This window comes from Eublepharis macularius, chromosome 5, assembly GCF_028583425.1.
Source record: "Eublepharis macularius isolate TG4126 chromosome 5, MPM_Emac_v1.0, whole genome shotgun sequence".
In the NCBI taxonomy this organism is placed as follows: domain Eukaryota; kingdom Metazoa; phylum Chordata; class Lepidosauria; order Squamata; family Eublepharidae; genus Eublepharis; species Eublepharis macularius.
In genome coordinates, this window is record NC_072794.1 from 41328224 (window position 1) to 41350177 (window position 21954).

The 21954-nt window shown below is 41.0% G+C and overlaps 1 protein-coding gene across 1 annotated transcript in view; it reads left to right on the top strand.

Annotated features, from left to right (window-relative positions):
* CRB1 (crumbs cell polarity complex component 1) overlaps positions 1-21954 on the top strand; it is a 142126-nt gene that overhangs the window by 98643 nt on the left and 21529 nt on the right. Inside the window, 5 exon segments of the mRNA XM_054981317.1 lie at positions 3537-4090; positions 7364-7529; positions 11141-12047; positions 13642-13770; positions 16024-16150. Of these exon segments, the coding sequence (XP_054837292.1) occupies positions 3537-4090; positions 7364-7529; positions 11141-12047; positions 13642-13770; positions 16024-16150 (1883 nt within the window).

Below are 21954 nucleotides of genomic sequence, written 5' to 3' on the forward strand. Positions count from 1 at the left end.
CCCATCAAGCCACAGACCAGATCCACTATTTCTTTTGAAGCCTCATAATTGAAAACTGCACAGCTCGCCACAACTACCCTTTTGAAGGCTAACCTCACTTCCTTTATCTTCCTTGGTAACGTTGGAAAGCTCCGTGCTACTTGCTGGCTTAGCTGTATGAACGTTCTCTCTTCAACATGAAAAATGTCTTTCAAGTACTCCTCTAATACAGAGAGAAGTTTGAAAAGCTTTCATGCTTAAAACACCCATTTCAGCAGAGGGCAAAAGATTTATGTCTGTCTGCTATATTATTTAACAAGCACATAAAAAACGAACGTTAAGATAATCTCATTCACCAAATTAAAACACTTTTTCATGAGTTATTTATGAAATTGTGTATTCAGAAATAAGTCAGGGATTTAGTTCACCCTATTAAATAAACTGAGCCAGAGAGGAGGCAAACAACAGTTAGAGAGGCTGTCAGGATTTTCATAAAGCCTGCCCCTGTTTTCATAGGTCCTATAACCTTTTCATTAAAACAAAATGCTGCAGGCATAAAGTTTGGCCTATGGAGGCTTCACCCCCATTTTTTTCTTTCTAAAAGAAAAGCTTGACTATAAAATTCCTGAAGAGACTGGTCTGTTTGTTTGTTTTTCAAGAAACTTGCTTAATGCTGTTTAGTATATGAAACATTAGCAAATTAAACAATTTAGTTTCAATTGGGCAGTTATGGTAGTCTTATTCATTAATTTAGATATCTATACCCTGCTTTTATCCACAAGTGGGACTCAAAATAGTTTGCATCATTCTCCCCTCCTGCATTTTCATCCTCTCAACAACCCTGTGAGGTAGGTTAGGCTAGGGGAGTGTGAGTAGCCCAAGGTAACCCAGGAGTTTCCATGGCAGAGCAAGGATTTGAACCTAGGCCTCCGGGATCCTAGTCCCACAGTCTACACCACATTGGATGTCTATATAGTATATTGCTATGGTAACATGATATGGAGGCTGCTTCTGTGCAATCCTGACCTCTCCACATCAAATATTTTTAAATTAGTTTCTATGAGCTATGATCTATCCAATCCATACATTACTGTGATGGTATGGAAGCTGATGCATGATGGAATGTACAGTAATGGCTGTAAAGAAGTTCTTCACTGGCTAGAGGATAGCATGAAAAAGAAATCACATCATTAATCCACCTCCCATTTTAGGAATGATTCATGGAAGTAACTAGTAGCTCGGTAGCTTGGGTGCTGGACTAGGGCTGAGGAGATGTAGGTTTGACACACACATACCCCCACTGCCGCTATGGAAGCTTGCTTGGTGATCTTGGGCCAGTCACGCTCTCACAGCCTAACTTACCTCACAGGGTTGTTGTGAGGCTAAAAAGAGGGAGGGGAAACCATATACACCTCCCCGAAGGGCAAGACAAAAATGTAAGAGACTATCATGATTAAAATACTCATCTCAGAATAAGTACATAAGGGTTTTTCTTAGCCATTTTACTTTAAACAAGATTGGGGGAGGGTCTATTAAAAGATGGCTAGCATTTGAGTCTCACTGAGATCTATTTCAGATTTAGAAAATATCTATCAAAGGGCTATGCAGGTCTAATTCTCATGCATATGAGTTATCCCACACGTAGGACACTTCAGTACCACACACCTATCAATAGGAAACCTTTGCAACTGGATCCACTAGGATAAACAATAACTGAAAAGATTTTTGGAACAAATTTGGTACCACAAATTCAATGGCGATTACAATCTAAAATTGAGAGAGGAGGAACATATTGATCAGCAATGCATCTTTCAGTCTATTTTATGTGAAACACAGCAGATGGCTTCAGAAACAATAGCCTTATTTAGATATTCACTTGCACATATATTAACACACACCGAGGGGAGGGGTTTGTACCTATGTGTTTGATGGAATATCATCTTGGAGATGCATACAAGTGCAGGCTCTTCTGTGCCATAAGAGCATCTGCAAAAATGCCCTCCTGCATGGCACTGTTTACCCAACAGTCCAAAGCAGATCAGATAAGCCTGATCACAGTGTGTCAGGCAGTGCATTCACAGTAAGCCTCTCTAGTTGGATGAAACGCTGGGTGCCAGGAATTTCAGAACTGGAACCAAGAATCATCTCTCTATAGAATGGGGTGTATTCTAGAGAGCTACCTGGGATTATGTGTGCTCAGGCCTTTTCAGCACTCTCTTCAGGTAAAAATAGCAATGAGGCTGAGCCACACTGGTCTCTATGACTGGCCCAAAATAAAAAGGCCTTGAATTGGCCAGCTCTGATATTCATGGAACGATGGCCTTCTGCCCTCGTGTAGTCATCACTTTCTGGTTGCTGCACTTCAAACTCCAACTTCTCCTGGCTGGAGAAAACAGGCAACATTTTTTGATATGGCTGCCCACAGATCTAATGTGGTCCTAAAAACAAACCAAGATATATACTCTAGGGGCCTCTAACCAACTGGGAATGGAGAAAAAATTACTTCCAAAACCCTAGTTTGTCAATTGGGGGGATCCTGAGCATAAGCAAAAATCATTGATTCTTCCAAAGGATGGGCCACATTTGTTATACAAAACATTCTGTCAGAAACTCTGGATTTTCTTTATGTTCAAGAAGAAATGATAAATCTAAAACTGGGTGTGGGGGAAGGGATTTCTTTGTCCTCCCAAAGCTCCATGTAACACAACAGGACAACAATAAGACACCATTGTTCTTTCACTTGGTCTAAACAGGTGATGCCAATTACAGCTTTTCATCTCAGAAACACACATATTGAATAGAAATCTTGCTCTTGAAGAGATGCTTTATCAAAATTCCATATTTTAAATGAACATTGGGATATATTGAACATGGCCAGGACTAAGTATCATTCTTTTGAACCAAGAACAAACTTGTAATATGGGCACACACAGATATGTACAATCTGATGAATCAAAACAAAACTTATATTTTCATTCTGAAAGTCACAACGAGACTATATCATAGAACTTGCAGCATACCCATCCCCCACTTGAGCCCCCCAAACAACTTCAAGAAAGGCAGGCACCTATCTACCTGTAATACCTATCAAAGTAAACATATACGTTATGTTGCTGACCAGAGGGACTGTTTTCTTTTAGGTTTCCCACTGAAGTGCAGGAAAATGTGAGCAAACTTCAACATCCAAAAGGTCCACCAATGGACTGCCAAATTTTGATGCTAGCCTCCATCTATAATACACAAAATTCTTCTCTAACAATATTCCTTTATCATTTACATTATATTTTGGCTCTGCCTCATTTCTGCCCAATCCCCCCCCCCCCGCCCCTCGGTCTTTGCCTTTGAGATTTTGCCCTTCCTCTGTACTTCTGACTGCACTCTGGCTCTAAATAATTGGAAGTCAGTTATTTTAAATACTAGCGGAATGAAAATAAGAATTTAGTTTGGATGCAACACAAGATGTTCCTCATCTTTTTTGCAACATCTACATTGTTATCAGTTCCTCTGTCTTAAAGATGTATAATTTTATCTCTTCCTTTTTGTCACACAAACTCAAGAATACACCCCAGGAAGATTTGGACTTAAGGAATCCCTAGGGTATGCTGCATTTGCTGTTAACAGTAGCAGCCAAGAAGGAGTGACAATATCAATGTTTGTACGAACACGCAAGCCTTTTGGCTTGCTATTGGCTTTGGAAAAAAATTCATCTATATATCTAAAGGTCTGGATGGAAGACGGGAAACTCATCATGTCAGGATCAAACTCCAACAAACTCGTCGGAACTCAGACTGTGAATGATGGACATTTCTATTTAATATCCTTAAAAACAGCGTCAAACAAGACTGAATTATTCCAGGCATCTCAAAATCTGGGCCACCTTTCTATGCCAATGACAGAAATCCAAAGTGGAGCTATTCTCTACATTGGAGGGTTACCAGATGAACAAGAAACCAGTGTAAGTGGTGGGTATTTCAAAGGCTGTGTCCAAGATTTAAGACTGAGCAACCAACCACTGGAATTCTTCCCTGTCAGTACTTCATCGAATTCTGTCGTCAGCAACAGAACACTGAACAACATAGCCCCGGGCTGCATTGGAGATAACCTCTGTGAGGTAAGAAAGCTGTTTCTCAAAGTGCCGTTTCCATGTTTGCAACACAGAATTCTCTTTTGAACTAACAGCACTCCAGAACAGCATGTGACAGTAAGAATATCTTAACATGGGATCCGAAACAGGCAAGTGAGATCAGATTTTGCCAAACAGCCTTGCAGTTTGTGGGTACCAATTCCAGAAAACATCTGGGGGGCCGGGAAACAGGGCCCTGAAACAGCAAGGTAATGATAACCAGTAAGCAAACCTGCTATTCATTAAGGGCAACTTGAACTCGCTGTAGTTTCCAAACCAAAATATTCTCATAATTACTGTAAAAGCAGACTTTCAGAACAGAGGTAATCATATGGCATGTTATGGGCATCAGATCTGGAAACAAGGCCCATAAAATGTTTAAGTACTGAAGAATGTTGCTGCACGATACAAACACAAGGGCAGGCTGTGTGGATGGCGTCTACAAGAAGTCACCCGGTCCTCCCCCATATTTCTTATTTCACATTGTATAAAAATAATGGATTTATCAAAAATACCCTCCTTGAATTACATGAGGTGATTTATGCAGGTTTATATACTCTGAGTTACACGCTCATGCAATATAGGCTTCATTCGAAACATCTATACTGATTTTTTTTTTAAAAAAATGTTTTATTATTATAATGGCCAACTCCTTTCCTTGTGCTCATTCTATTTTCAGTTTTAAAAGATACTCTGTATCTTAGCAAGGCTCATAAAGAGGGAGTACAGCTTAACAAACCCAACAGTTGTTGAAGTTAGGTTGAATGCACATCAGTGGGCTGTGGCATCTATTTGAAGGACCTGCCTCTCCTGATAGAAAATTGCATGTTACTTTAGGCCCTCTCACCGTCTCCTCCTCCTCCTCTAGCCACCACCCAAGCTTGCTTATATACAATAGTGGCTTTGACATTTAGGAATGGTTTGCTGAAAGAAGTGAGGAATGCCTCTACAACTCAGCCCAGTTGCACAGAGAGTGTAAAGCTCTCCTTTGCAGGTGGGCCTTTGGTGGATACTAGGTGTCAGGCTATGGGTGACAGGATATGGCAGACAGGTCTCTGTACCATTGCATCAAGAAGTCCAAGCTCTTGGTTAAATGGTTTTATTCAGAAATCTAATCATTTCCATATATATGTCCATAGAATTACTCAGAGGCAAGAAAGCATCTAAGCAGTACATGCTTCCTTGATAGGAATAGAAACTTGAAGAAAGTACAGCTCTAAATACTCATTTCCCCCCTCCCACTTAGACCACAGGTTTGCACGGGAAAGGGTCTGGAAATTTCTTCAAGAGTTTATAGACAGGACTAATGGTATAAGAGTAAACTGTAACATTTCAGACAGCGCAAGGTCACTTCTGTGAGCTTCTAAGGAAAGAGATAAGACAGCTGTGTTCTCGGGCTGCTTAACAAACGAAAGTGATGGTTAGAGCATTTGCAAAATGAAATTAAGGTACAGCATTAGTAATGGTTCACCACCTAGAACAATGACATGGATGTAGACGTACAGACATGACACTAGGGTGGGTAGTGGATTACGTCTGGGGAGGGTATAGGAGGTGGCTATTAATGTTTTGAGTTTTTGAAGCTTTATTTTCTGTCTTATTGCAAGCTTTGACTGGTTTTGTATTTACATAAAAATTGTAAATAGCTGTATTGGCCAGCGCAAAATCCCAAAAAGGAAACAAAATTTATGTAATACGTTTTATTAAAAAGAGCCCCATGGGACAGAGTGGTAAGTGGCAGTACTGCAGCCCAAGCTCTGCTCATGACTAGAGACGGGCATGGAACAAAAAAACCCCAAAAAACAGGAGGTTTGTGATCCGTGGTTTCATGAACCATGAACCATGGAACTGGACCAGTTACGAACCAGTTCGTGGTTCGTGGGGTTTAAATGCCCCTTTCTGGCCTTAACAGCAGCAGGGAAAGGGGCTTTTAACAGTTTAAAGGGCCCTTTCCTGCCTTGCAAGCGGCAGGTTCCTTTAAACTATCAGCTGGCAGGCATAAGGGGGGATCCCCCCCACTGCCTGCCAGCTGATAGTTTAAAGGGACCTACCAGTGGCAGGGCCCTTTAAACTGCCCCCCCACATGGCCATTTGAGGGGCAGGGAGGTTGTTTTTGGCCTCTTCCACCGCCCCCCAAAAACCCACGAACCAGGCCAGTTCCGGGTTCACAGGGACAGTTTAAATGGCCATTTCCCTGGGGAAATGGCCATTTAAACTGCCCTGTCAATATGACCCAACAAATCAGTATACAGTTCGTGGAAGTTCCGTGAAAAGGAGCTTCCATGAACCCCGTTTCGTGAACCCTGAACTAGCCTAGTTTGTGGGGGGTTTTAGGTCGTATTTAGGTTCGTGCCCATCTCTACTCACGACCTGAGTTCGATCCTGATGGAAGCTGGGTTCAAGTAGCCGGTTCAAGGTTGACTCAGCCGTCCATCTTTCCAGGGTTGGTAAAATGTGTACCCAGTTTCCTGGGGTAAAGTGTAGATGACTGGGGAAGGCAACGACAAACCACCCATAACAAAAAGTCTGCTAAGAAAATGTTGTGATGTGACATCCCCCCATGGGTCAGTAATGATTTGGTGCTTGCACAGGGGACTACCTTTACCTTTTACGTTTTATTAGAAGTAACCAAAATGACACCTGGCACATATTTTGTTTGCCCTAATCTAAGGTATTTATGTGGATTTTGTTTTGTGATTAATACCTTTGTGTTTACAGTGAAAGACGGTTGTTTTTTAAAAGTTTTGATAAATAAATACATGTTGCACACCCAGAGATACATCATGTGCATTGGGAAAGCATTGTCACAATCCTGTAAAAACAGATATTACACATGGGGTATATTTTGAAGTCAAATTAGCTATCTAATCCAATGCCATGAAAATATCCTCCCTTCCAGCCCATCATAATTTTAACAGCAATATACATGTCCCAGTTTACCAAAACAAAAGATTTGCCCACTACATGATGGTATTTTGAAGAATAAATAGCTCTAACTGATAGCTCAACAACCAAGCACACACAGGCTAATAAATTATCTGGATGGTTATAAATGTATCCTGTCTTTCCTTTTCTATTTTGCTGAAAGCTTAAGAGTGGTATGTCAGGGTTCTAACCGTGCCTTGTAACGCATGTATACTATAAAGGATACAGAAGAGCAGAGGAAGGAAGAAGGTAGCAGTCTCTTTCTTGCACCATAGTCTCTTTCCTTGTTTGTAAATAGAAGTTATTGCTCACTTTACTCCTGTCTTCCTTGTTCAGGCCAACCCATGCAAAAATGGTGGTGCATGCTATTCAATCTGGGATGACTTCACTTGCTCCTGCCCACCAAATACAGCGGGGAAAGCTTGTGAAGAAGTGAAATGGTGTGAACTTGATCCATGTCCACATGAAGCCCAATGTCAACTGGTGTATCAAGGATTCGAATGTTAGTATTTTCCCCTGCCCCATAATTCCTACTTCCTTTGGAGAACCTAAGGCAACAGAGTGCCAGTTTTCGCAAATGGTTCTGATTAGAGTTTTCCACATGCCAGGTCTGTGTTTTGAGCATGCTCATATTAACAACATAAAACTAGTCTCTGTCATCCAAAACAATTAAAGGGCTAGGAACATGTTACTAAAATTTTAAGTTTCGAGCAATTATACACATCTAAAATTACACACAGAAAAGATTATAGGGAAGGTCTTGCCAAGTAATAACATTTTCCAAAGGTCAAGACAGTTGTCCATTTAAAAAGTGAGGGATGTCATGTGACATCGTTTCACTCAGACATCACATAATTATTTTCCTGTTCTGAAGCAACATTGTGGTGAAATACTTCTGTTTGGTTTTTTAACTTGTTTAGGCTGTACCAGAAAAAAATTGTCATCTTAAAATTAAACTAATTGCCTTATAACTGTGGCAGGAAAGCTCATATTGACTAGTTTCCAACCTGTTACCAACTCGTCTGTTGCTTACCAGCCACGGAACATCATGCCAAACTCCCAGAACAATAGCGTCTTCCTGGCGCGATTTCCTGTCATAACTCCAGTTCTCGCGCGAAATCACACTAGGAAAACGCTGTCATTCCAGGAGCTTGGCATGATGTTCCATGGCTGGTAAGCAGTGTGAAAATGGCCCTCATCTTATAGTAGTTCTAGTTCCACAATTGTTTTAAAAATATTTGAAGTTTTTAGGGGATGTTATGGCCCCTTTAAAAACAAACAGCACAAGATTATATCCCAATACTTATTATGTTCAGGCTTTGTTAAAGAAAAAATTTAAAAAATCTCTTTACTCTGTTGAGTAGGCATTCATGCTCTTTACTGTTTGAAATAATATCTAGTAATTTAACAAGTCTGAATGAAGAAAATGGAAGAATATTACTCAAGCAAGGATGACATCAAGTTACCTTTCACTTTCATTACATTTGATTATGGTGAGTAAAGGCTGGATTGAGGTATAAACACCATGCCAATTTGGGGAAACTCTGAGCTCATATCCAGGGCCGTTTTCACACTACTGACCTGCTTCCGTAACGTTGTGCAACGTTGCGCAAAAAATGTGGAAGATAGCGTCTTCTTGCGAGAGTTTTGCATGACATTGCGCAAAACTCTCACAAGAAGACGCTATCTTCCGCGTTTTTTGCTCAACATTGCAGAAGCAGGTTAGTCGTGTGAAAATGGCCCAGATCTTAACTTCAAGAGACAGTGGGATGTTATGGGTGAACAACTCAAATATTTGTGACCAGTGCTATTAATAAAATCATCTGGTTCAAGACTCAGAAAGTAAACAATACAATTCTGCCAAGCACAGCTGAGATTCCATGTAGCCTACTGGGTGAAATCCCACCCGTCCCTTTTCAAACAATGAAAAGCACAAGTACAGATATAGCCATGGTCCTCTGAATAACAAGATTGCAATTAGTGACCCACTTAGCAACAACAGCACTCCGCATAACTTGGCAAAGTGGACAGAGTTGCATATTCCCATGTTCAGAGTGATGACACATTTCTGCATATGAGAGGCAGATTGGCCATTAAGGCCACCAGGAAACTCCCAGTGGGCTGATGGCTGCCCCCATCCATGGGGTCACCCAGCCCTGAGCAAGGCATGACTCGCCTTACACACAGTAGCCCTCACCTCAAGCAAGGCAGGCAGGAGCTGCTACTTGCGCCACAAGCCAGCAGCCCCTGCCTTGGGTAAGGTGGGTTGGAGCTTCCATGAACCAGCAGGTCTTGCCATGTACAAGGCAACATTTCTCCCCCTGCATGAGGTGGATGGCCTTTCAGGGGGGTGGGTCCCTTTCCAGGGCCATATTTGCCTTCCAATCTCCCTTGCTACACACACTGTGCAGCATTGATGAGAATCAACTAGATTATATCCAATCTCATTCTCTACCTGTTGGGTGTGACCTAGCCTGTGGGCGCCATGGAGCCCACCAACACCTTTTCTGATGCCCACCAAGTGTTTTTAGATAGTAGGAGGGGCCAGGTGGGGATTTTGCCCAACAGGACTTCTGATGAATCATTGGAGTTCTGATCGGCTGTACAGATTTTTTACCAAAAAAACTGCTTTGGCGGCAGCTGCCACCGCAAGATAAGGATCTTCACCACATAACTGAAGGAAAGTTGTGTGTAAGCTTTTAAATGATATATTCAGCATTTTAAAAGGCATCATAACCTCACTCCTTGACATTTTGTGGTTGGCTCCGTCTCCTGCAGCCACTATTTTATTGTTGGCACTGCTTCCTGTGGTAGCCATTTTGTGGCTACCCTGTGTCAGAATTCCAAAGGTCCCCACAAGCTCAGAAAGTTTGGACTAGCCTGTGGAGAGGGGAGAGAGAAGGTGAAAAATGTGCACCGTCAGAGCTTGTTTCTTTAGGAGTTTATCAAGTTCAAAATATTAATGCCATCAGAGTCAGCTGTGCATGAGCATGCATGTGCCAATAAGCACAAAATGGTCAGAAAGGTTACACACTTGTGCCAATATCTTTGTCTTTTTCAATGAATACGTCCTTTTTTCATTTTCTATTTATTTTTAATGTTTAGTATCTTGCTAACTAATTCACCTCCAATACCAACAAAATGTAAAAATGAGCAAATTCAAATAGAAATCACGGACTCTTAAAAACACTTAAGGTAAATGTTGACCATCATTTAAGATCTTGTAATTGGGAAGCCGTTGGGAGGATTCTAAGAAAACTTGGGGTTCCCTAAAATATTCTTCAGAAGCCAACGCATTACAGCATTAACTAATTGACTTTCCGCACTTTACAACATGTTTATTTTAAACATTTTTATAGTTAGGTGCCTTTCCACCCAACTTAAAGTCCCCAAGGTAGTGAATAATCAAAACTGAACATATGAACTGACTTAAAGTGAGTCCGATGTTGGTCCATCTAGGCCACTGCTGCCTAATCCAGCAGGCAGTGGTTATCCAAAGATGACAGGACAAGGATCTTTCTCATTGAGTTCCTTAGTTGTCAAGGATAGTAACAGGGACATTCTGATTGTAAAGCATGTGCTCTTCCACTGAATTACATGCTTCCACAATTATGTGCTCCCTTTTTGTATGTGAATTTCACTGTCAATCTTATTTCAGGGACACTCAGGCTCAGCTCAAACATAGTAACAGTGGCTACTTACTATGAAACAAGGATGTGGCTCTCAGATGATTCCTAAAATCCTGGTTTGCTTTGACAAGTACTAGTTTTATTGGTTCCACTCTGGCTAGATGTGCCCATCATCAGGGAGTGCGTGAGGGTTTCAGAGCAGAGCACGCTAGGATGTCTACATGAGTGCATCACATAAAACTGTAGTTAATAAACCAGCTTCAAGTCATGGTTTCAGATCCTGGTTTGATGGATCCTAAGTGGAGTGGCCTGCATTCAGATAATCACACAAACCATGGTTAGTTTAATTAAAAATGGTTTTGCATTATGTTTAAATTAAACCATATCATAGTAAACTGATATCATTTTGAAACTGATAAAAATGTAGGATGTATTACCAAGTCAAGTACACATACTCTTCATGACTTTTTCCATCTCTGCCCAGGTATCACCACTGCCGTTTTTAGTGGGAGAAGCAGTGCAATATTCTATCGAAGCAATGGGAAGATCAGGAGAGACCTCACTAATATAGTCTTTGGCTTTCGCACTAGAGACACAGATGTGATCCTGCTTTATGCTGAGAAGGAGCCAGAGTTTCTCACCATCAACATTCAGAATACCAAATTAATGTTTCAGCTGCAAAGTGGCAACACTTTCTATACACTGAACCTGACTAGCTCGAGGCCAGTGAGTGACGGAAAGTGGCACCAGGTGACCTTCTCAATGACAGAGCCTTTATCTCAGTCCTCAAGATGGCACATTGATATAGATGACAAGCAAGATAGCGTGACAAGTACAGTTGCCACAGGGAACCTCAACTTCCTGAGAGAAGAGACAGACATCTATCTGGCTGACAAAGCATTTGATAGCTTAAATGGTCTAAGAGGTTGCATGAGCACTGTAGAGATCAGTGGCATCCATCTTTCATATTTTGACAATGTTGATGGTCATACGAAAAAACCACAAGAAGAGCAATTCCTAAAGATATCTGCCAATTCTGTTGTCACGGGATGTCTTCAGCTGGACTATTGCAGCTTGAATCCATGTATGCATGATGGCATATGTGAAGACTTCTATAGTTATTATCATTGCACGTGTGCCAAGGGGTGGACTGGAACTCACTGTGAGATCAACATTGACGAATGTGCATCGAACCCTTGCATGCATGGGAACTGCAATGATGGAATTGCCTCATACACATGTACATGTGGACTTGGATACCAGGGAGTGAGATGTGAAGAAGACATAGATGACTGCCAAGAACACCTGTGTGCAAATGGGGCCACCTGTATAGATGGGGTGAACAGCTATTCTTGCCTATGTGCAGGAAATTTCACTGGAAGATTTTGCAGGTATGGCAATGATACACAATGATGGACTACCCACTACCAATATGATCTGCTTCCGAGTTCTTCAATAACACAGCAGTTAAACTGAACAGCTACCTGATTAGTATTTACACTATTGAGAGTTACATTGTGATGAAATTGTGGGCATCCGTGCTATGCATCCTTGCTCATCATTCATTACTTATATGTAATGCATACAGCGCTTTATGGAAAGCAGGCAAAAAATGACTCATCCCTGCCCTAAGGAGCTTATATCATCTTAAATTCAAGAGAAAAAGAAATAACCAAGGGAAGGTAGCGTGAGGATTAAAAAACAATGAAGACACACAAGGAATAGGAGAAATATAGATAATAAGGGATGCATGCAAACAAGAGCACTTATATCCATTTCTGCTTTGTTTCAACTGGGTATGAGGATTAAACAATTTATTTTCTAGAAGACAGTAACTGATACTGTTGATAGGGCTGTGTATACTGCCTCAGAAAACGAGTCAAATGACCAAAAGAGATTGGAGACAGCTCATCATTCATAAAGACTGTCATTTAGGCATAATGATTATGAGAAGCAAAGTGCACGCTACATGCAAATGAATGTATTCCTTCTTGTTTTGGTAAAAAAAAAAGCAGCTTCAGGAGGGGACTATTTTGGACTAAGAAGCAGGAATGGCTGCTCCAAGCTTTCCCCATCCACCACTATTTGGTTTGTGCTCTACTCCCAGCTGCTCCTCTTCACCGGGTTCTTGACACATGTGATGTACCTGGAACCTCTCAGCTCACTGCAAAGGTGATTCTGAGTGAAGAAAAGGCCGGGCACGTACATATCTCATCATTCCTCTGCTCAAAAGAATCACCACCAAAAGCTGCTTTTTATTTTATTTTTTAATGACAATTCATATTTCACTGCATGTATTTGAATCTAACTTGTAGTTGGGCTTTGAAGGCCAGTAAAATGCTAGCTGTTGTAACATAGATCACTGTGGGGATCCACAAGAGTGGCCTCATCTCCTTTTCAAACAAATACACTCCACTATTCTCTCTCCCTTTACTTCTGTTACTATATTTTTGTATTTGTAAAAGTCATCCTTAGGACTGCAGCTCTTTCTAAATATCATACTGGATGGGAGAGTGCTCATGTCTCTCTTTCAGGAAGTGGCAGCATGGGAAAGTTTTTGCATGGAACAGACACATTGCTCCACACCAGAGACTAGAATAATGTACAAAACCAACCCCCCCCCCCTACACACACACACAATTTTTCTCCAGGCTGAATGTTTAAAAAGGGAGATGGAGGAGAAACACATTTTTCCTTGCATGGTGTTAAAGTCCTATTGTTTGGTCATTCCCAAATATCCTGACATCTTAGGTACAAAGTGGTCCTGTTGGGACTAGACCAATAGGTAGTATGATAGGCATCCCTTAATATGTTCATGGTTGCGAGTATAATTGAGGCAATTACCATTCAAATCCAAAGTTTTCTAAAGACAAATCAAAGAAGCTAGCTTGAAATCAAGATTAAAGAAGTGAAAAATAGGCTGGCTTTGCAAAATGAAAGAGGAAGTGTGATGCTAAATACTTGTCAACTGTTGTTTCATTCTAGACGTAGGAGACTGCCTTTTACAGTCTGTGGTAACGAGAAAGAAAACCTTACCTGTTACAACTACGGCAACTGTACAGAACTCCAAGGACACTTAGAATGCATGTGCCTTGCAGGCTTTACGGGACCGCGGTGAGATCCTTTGAGACATCATAGTAGATGCCTTTGTGAAGGAATGTGTGAACTCGTCATACAATGGGCTATCCAATGAAACCAACAGCATTAGCCCCATCTTTAGTCTGTTAAGACAAGCGTTAAAATTTATGTACTAGTGTGTAATTTTTCTGTTCCCTCCAGTTGCAAAAGGGGTGGGCATCTTAGAAGTCTATCTTCCACAGCTTAAAAAAGCAAGGCAAACACACAGGTGAGGAAAACATATCAGAGTGAAGGGTAGTAAACATAGTCGTCACTCTGAAATGCTGATTTTCTGCGTGAAATGAGCTTTGGGGTTTTGTCCATTCAAACAAAAGTTTCTTCTAACTGTTGTTTGAAGTGGTAACATGATACCTCTGCATGTGTAGGTCAAGATTGACATAGAAAGTCCTATGATGCAATGTACAGGCTGTCTTCCTTTATAAGGCGGTTTCACTTCAGATCCATGAATGTATCCCTTGCACAGTGCACATACATCTTTTCCCTGTGTTGAAATCCAGCGGAGTTAGCCGTGTTACTCTGTACTTGCAAAATAGTAAAGAGTCCAGTAGCACCTTTAAGACTAACCGACTTTATTGTAGCATAAGCTTTTAAGAACCACAGCTCTCTTCATCAGATGCATCTGACGAAGAGAGCTGTAGTTCTTGAAAGCTTATGCTACAATAAAATTGGTTAGTCTTAAAGGTGCTACTGGTCTCTTTCCTGTGTTGAAATGAATGAGAACCCACTGTGTACCCAGCTTCCTCAGAGATCACCATTTAATGCAAGTAACAGTACTGCTAGGATATCATTTCTGCCTTGATGCCCACTCTACCCCCACCATAATCTGCTGTCTTGCAAATGCTTCCAATGACATGGCCTCTGCTAGAAGATCAACAGATACTGTGTGGCAAGTTTTAAGAACAATTTTCCTTCTAGAAAGCTCTAATTGCTCAAGTATAGAAGGGAGGTTCCATCTCTGTTTCAATGGTTACTCATTATTATTAATCTTAGTATTCCAGAAGTATGTGAAAATTAAATGAGTACCCAGAGGCCAGTGTTTGGAGACATATACCTCAAGAGAAGCATGTTAATTTCTCCTGAAATTCTTTTGCTTTTATGAAAGCAGCCTTGGTATGCTGTAAATTTGATTGAAGGAGTATCAAGGGAAATGGAGTGCTTTACTGGCAGCCAGTTTCTATTCAATTTAGGAATGAGAGGTTTTCCTGCTTTCTGATTCCTATTCTGAAATTTCACTTAGCCCTCCATTCTCCTGAATTCTGGCTTAACAAGAAAATTAGTAAGCGCTGTTCCTCAGAGCTATCCATCGCTTCCCTGGGAATCACTGAAAAGACACTGCAAATTTGATATGATTGTACCTATGATTACCCCGGGATTCTTTGTCTGTAATTTTAATACTAACATGCACATGCTGCAGCACATTAGTAAAACACCATACAAAAAGAATCTTGATACAATAAATCATGAATTCATGTGAAGATTACTTTGGGTTGGGCAACGTTTTATCTATGTGCATATGCCCACTAGTAAACTAGAGGGGAAGGGGGGAAATGATATAACTGAAAGCTGTGGCAAATCACACTTCACAGTGTCTACAGAAAATGTGGAGATAAAAAAATGAAGAAACAAGAGCAGTTAGTTCTAATTTCCAAAATCAGTGAGGGGAGTCAGATAAGGAGAATTTTGCAATCAAAATCACACACACATTCCTACAGAGCTGCTTCTTCCTCTTTGGAAGAACATGTAAGATATCTTCTCCCACACACAAAAATAAGCAGTCTGGGAAGCAGTTTTGAGCATAAATCTTACCTAGAAGACACCTATATCTCTTGCATGGTTGTAACTTTATAGTTTGGGGTACTGGCTAGATGATTGGTCTAGAATCTGGGAAACTGGAGTTCAAATCCCCACTCAGCCATTAAACTCAGCATGTGACCTTGGGACAGTCACTCCCTTTCGGCCTAACTTACTTAACAGGGTCCTTGTGAGGATAAAGGGAGGAAGAGAATATTGTATGCCACCCTGTTCTCACAGAAGGAGGTATTAGATTATTGGATAAAAATGTTATAGTTTTTACTACACCCACCCTCCAACCCCACCCCCCTCACAATCTGACTTCAAAATGTAAAGTATATTTCACTGGAGACATTTAAAATGAACAGCCATGTCTCCCTACCCATTTCCATTCCTGTCAGAGTTGTTCCAAATATTTGTCCTCCTTGAACCCCACAGGTGTGAAGTGGACATTAACGAATGCAGCTCTGATCCATGTCTCAATGGGGGCCTCTGCCAGAACCTGCTCAACAAATTCCACTGCATCTGTGACATAAACTATGCCGGTGAACACTGCGAGGTTGATGTAAGCGACATCTCCTTATTTGTCTCTCTTTTGTTGTGGCAAAACCTTTTTCAGCTTCTTTCCTTCCTCATTTTGCGCATGGATGATGAACCAGCCGTGGAGTGGGATGATCAGGAAGATTAATAGCAGCCTGTGTGGTGGTAGCGTTTTATAGCCATTGAAGCACAACAAAGGATGCCTTGACCAAACAGTGATTATCATTTATTTGGTAATTAAAATTTACACCCTGGCTTTTTTACTGAGGTTCAAGGTAGATTTTCAAATACCTCCCCTTCACTCAAATGGCTGCAGGCTCAGGCCACTCCAAAAGCTTTCTGGAACAGCTCTGTTTTGTAGCCTCACCAGAAAGACAGGAGAGTGGAAGCCTCCCTGGACTCTTCTAGGAGGCTGCCCCAGAGACATGGAGTGGCCACAATGAAAAGGCTTGAGCTCATACTGTTGCCGAACATGCCTTGGACGTGTGCGGTACTGATGGTAGGCCCCGGTGGAAAGCACAATGCACAGAGAAGTGGTCCTTCAAGTATGTGAGTCTAGCTCATTAACGGTAAGCAACAAAGTGTTCAAAGGTAAGCAACAGTGGCAGGCAGTGAAGGGGCCTTAGAACAGGAATGATATGGTATGGTCCTGATGGCAGCTCCAGATATAATCTAGTCCTTGGCTAGAGCGCAGGGAAAAAGAGGAAAAGGACAAAGCTGGAGAAACTTACTTTTCATATGCACACTGATAATGCACTCCAAAAAAGTACTCCTTACATAATTGTATTCGTCGTGGCATTGTATCAACATGCTGTGGACACATGTATTTCAGTAACCAACCACACACAGACACAATTGACACCATCACACACAGGGCTTTTTATCAGCTGGAACGCGGTGGAACAGAGTTCTGGAACCTCTTGAAAATGGACACATGGCTGGTGGCCCCGGCCCCTGATTTCTAGACAGAGGGGAGTTTAGATTGCCCTCCACGCCACAGCGTAGTGGGGCCACTAGCCATGTGACCATTTTCGCCAAGGGTGATTTAAACTTTTAAAAATTCCCCCCTTGTTCCAGCTGACCCAAAGTGATGTCATTGGTCCTGGGAGCGTGCACGCATTTTGTGTGCGCACATGTGGTACCAGGGGCACCACCTCCCGCCAAGAGTTACCCCCTGTGCTGGCAACCCACTGAGTTCCACCACCTTTTTTCCGAGAAAAAAAGCCCTGATCACACATATAGCCACATGTAGATTGCAGTGTATATTTGTACATTGGAAAAAGTGTGTGTGTGTGTGTGTGTGTGTGTGAGAGAGAGAGAGAGAGTGAGTGAGTGAGTGAGTGAGTGAGTGAGTGAGTGAGTGAGTGAGTGAGTGAGTGAGTGAGTGAGTGAGTGACAGAAAAGAACTCTAGGGTTCTGGCAAACTGCATAATTTTAATGGACTGTAGTGCAGAGTGAACTTCCAGAACAATAGAATAGTGGAATGGGGAAATCTATTCTGCTGTACTGTGAAGGTGAAAACATATGATCTCAGAGAGCGAGTGAACACATATGGAAATAGTAAAGTAATCAGATGGGAAGAAATTCTTAGGAGATAACTATGAAGGATCATAGTCCAGAGTAAGGAGTTCTGAGCTTGAAGAGCCATGGATTACTTTACTTCTTACTGTTTTTACAACTTGTGTCATAAACAGCAACCCTCATTCCATAGGAGGAGAACCAAAAAGTTAGTTATCGTGTAACTTAACAAGAGCTGCCAATTTTTTTGCCACACACAGAGTAGTTTGTTTGTCGCTGTCTTTGAGTAGCCAGGATGATTTTGCTTCTGGAGAAAGAGAGTTCTGATTAAATAGTGGGGAGATCAATTCAGCTTTTAATTCTGAAAATTTGGGACAATTGAAGATGTGTTCTACAGAGTTAATTTTATTGCTGCCACAGTTACAGAGTCTATCCGAATATGGAATTCCACTGAATCTTCCTAGTATCACCGCTGAAGGTAGGGTATTCAGACGCACTTGCATGAAAGCCCTTCTGTACTTTGTAATATTTAACAGACAGATAAATTTGGCATTTTTGTTGGAGGGAAAATGCCAACTGAGAAGGATGAGGACACTCTGAGGGGAACCATGGGTTACCTGCATGTTGCTAGTTAAGAGATTCTCTCAGCCCCACCTCTGGCATATGCTGACATTAAGTCACAGCTGATGTATGATGAACCCATGGGATTTTTCAAGGCAAGAGACATTCAGAGGTAGTTTCTCATTACTCAGCCCTGTAGAGCAACCCTAGACTTCCCTGGTGGTCTCCCATCCAAGTAATATCCAGGGCTTCCCTGCTTAGCTTGCAAGATCTGACAAGATTGGGCTAGGCCTAGGCTATTAAGGTCAGACCCTGATAATATTGGACCATCTTAAAAGGATCAGTCTAAGGATTATTGCCATAATATTAAAAAATCCCATTATCTATTGGCCCTTTAAAAAAACAACAACATGGACGAGAGTCAAATGCCTCAAAGGGATCTATGCAAATCAGATACATTTCAAGTTGATATAAGGAACCGTGAAATCAGGAAGAGAAGTATAGCTCTCAAAAGGAAATACATGCTCTGTTGCTATTGCATAAGATGAAAAATAGATCAAAAACAAACAAAGCATAGCGTAGAAAGAGTTGATAGAGATTTTCCCTGTTCAAAGTATTTGCTTGCATCTAAGGCTCCTCATGTTTGAGTGAAATTGTATATACATGTTGTCTGTAACAGGTCACTAATGGCTACTGAAGAGCACCAATATAGTATCTTTTTCTAGACAGACAGACAGACAGACAGACAGACAGACAGACAGACAGACAGACAGACAGACAGACAGACAGACAGACAGACAGATAGATAGATAGATAGATAGATAGATAGATAGATAGATAGATAGATAGATAGATAGATAGATAGATAGATAGATAGATACTATGACTGTGAAAATTGTCTTTTTCTCTTTGCCATCAAGAACATGCTGTCCTCAAAAATGCTGTATGTTCCTCTCATGTGCATGCATATTGTTCTCTTCAACTTCATTGTGTGTATGCCTGTTTCTAGCTTTCCTACCTTTATATATGCAATAAACCTTCTGCCTTTGTCTCTTTACATCTGTCTTTTCATATTTTTTTGTTTGTGCTAATGTCGGCATTCTCATGACTTATAAATGTTTACCCTTCAGAAAATTCTTACTTGGAAAGCTGAAGCTCAGTCTTTCTGCGCGGCTTTACACCCAACCCCTGAGGTGCACGGTTGCTTAAACGTCTCTCGAGACTGGTGTCTTCCAGGAAAGAAAGTATCATTTACCCTCCCTGAGGATAGAAAGCCTTCATTTCTAATTCCAGAATACATTTGGTGTCTGCTATTTTGATTTCACCAAATGTCATCAGAAAAAAAACCTCACTTGGGATTTTTCTGCTTAAATTTTAATTTCTCTCTCTCTTTCCCATTTTTCCTGATGCTGGGAGGAGAATGTATAAGCAAAACATGCCCCTTAGTCAGTGGCTTTCTGAATCAGTAGCAATTCTAACTCCACAGCAATGGCAGTCTTAACTTGTGCTCAATGAGCATATTCATTCATCCCCAATAGAACTCATTCTCAGAGTGGCTCTCCCCTTTGCCTTAAAGCCTCTTGTGTCCCTCTCCCAAAGAATTAGGGGTCCATTGGTTACAGAGAAGAATGCAGTGCAGGGGACTGCAGCAAGAAGGAGGGATTGACAGAACACGCCTCCCCCCCCCAACACACACACACACACACACATACAAGCAAGATCTCAGTCAATTCATGCAAGAGGAAAGTGGACAATTTCTGCTAACTTTCCCTGGAACTGCAGACCTTCCTGCTGTATCCCACTTAGTCCTCAAGGGTCCTCTAAGGGCCAAGCTACACATGACGAATGACACTTGAATGGCAAGTGTATTTCTCCCTGTTCACTTGCCCTCCACTCAATCCACTTGCTGTTCAAGTGTCATTCGTCATGTGTAGCTTGGCCCTAAGTCTAAGAAGCAGCTTGCAGAGGTAAAGAAAAGGGATAAGATCTAACCTATGAAATCCTTTCCTTTGAGTTTCCTATGAACTTCTTTCCCTGCTGCATGGTGCCATTCCATAATTTCCTTGGAGGAAGAATGTCACCTCTGCAAAATACAGAGAGGTTGCTGGCAGCTGTGTTGGCCCCAACCAATGTCCAAAACCAAAGCTATGTAATGACTTCCATGGGATCAGCCAAAATGGTGTGCCGCCTTTGTTGAAATGAATTTCCAGCACTTATATCTGTGTTTACATCAAAGCCCCTGCATTAGAAAGGTATCACTTAGATTGCTTGCCTGTATTCAAACCGGGTTATTTAAGAGCTAGTGAATAAAATGACAGTATTCCATCCTAACTCAAATCTCATTTCTGCCAGGGTGGACTGTTTTCAAGCATCCAGAAAAAAGTCTGTTTGGGTTAATTCAAAAATTTCCATCATTACTTTAGTATTTCAAAACTAAAAACACATACTAATTTGGGTCTACGGCCATAAACAGACACTGATTTAAAGTCAAATGGAATCTTCATGCAACCTCAGAGAGCACACTATAATTTTCTTACTGTTAAATTTTTTTACCAAGAAAAGCAGCTTTTGTTAACAGAATCAACATTCAGTTTTAAGTGATCACGCATTTGCATTATGTTCCGATTTAATTTTAAACTAGTTTATTTTAAAAATAAAAATTTATTATAGTGGAAATTTTCAAAACAATGAAAATCCAATTGTTTTTATTTACTTTTTACAAATCATCAGTTATTAGCCACCCAGCCACAAATTAAATGACTGCAAATAAGTCACAAATAAGTCAGACCACACCAACAAGTTTTTAACTGTTATCACTGCTTAGCTAGACGGAGATGAGATGATGAAATCTCAAAATGTAGAAGCAGACCAAGCAGATTTTTCTTATAATACTTTATTTTGGATTAATGTTAACTCAATTAACACTTTTAACTCCTCCTCAAAAAGGGGAGGAGGGGACAACATTCTATTTCTTATCATCGTGAGAGATTCTCAGGTTACTGCTGTTGAGATTTGGCCGAGTTTATAGAGAGCACTGAACAGACTGTGAACAACTCCAAAAGTGGAGCAAGAATGGGCTACAAAATGGCAGAACAATTTGGATGATAGGCGGAGACGAGGTCTAAATCCATAGCATAGGAAACTCCCTGACAACAGTACTTGGAAGAGCTCAGCATCCCATATAATTTGGAGAGGTGGTATCCTACCACTCTGCCTGGTTTAGTACTTAATTCATTTCCTAAATATTACGAAGGTTTGCACCTTCAGAACAAAGAAACACACCTGCTCAGAATGTGAAGCGAGCAAGAATGGGACAAGGCACAGATTAAAAATATTATGGGCATCCTTTTTCTTTGCCCTGTACTACCATGACAGAAATGATCATAAATAAAATGCCATTTTTGCCTGTAATGCCTGCTGGTTAGTATTATTTCATTCTCTAAGGCAAGTTGGGATCGCCCCCCCCCCCCATCCCAATCATTATTGTTAAAGAAGCATGAATAAGCATAGCAGATATATGTAACATTGGTTTAAGATAAATTTAAAACTACACCAGGCTTCCATAAAATGCAGGAGTTTGGGATTATCACTGAATTTGCCTCTTGGAAATTACTTAATATATTCATTAACCGCAAGTGTTAGTTACGTGAACACATCCTAATGACACTTAAATTACGATAATAAATGCCTGCTGCCTCATGAATAATGTATTCCACATTTGCATAGTCATCCTTATGCAATTATTCCTGA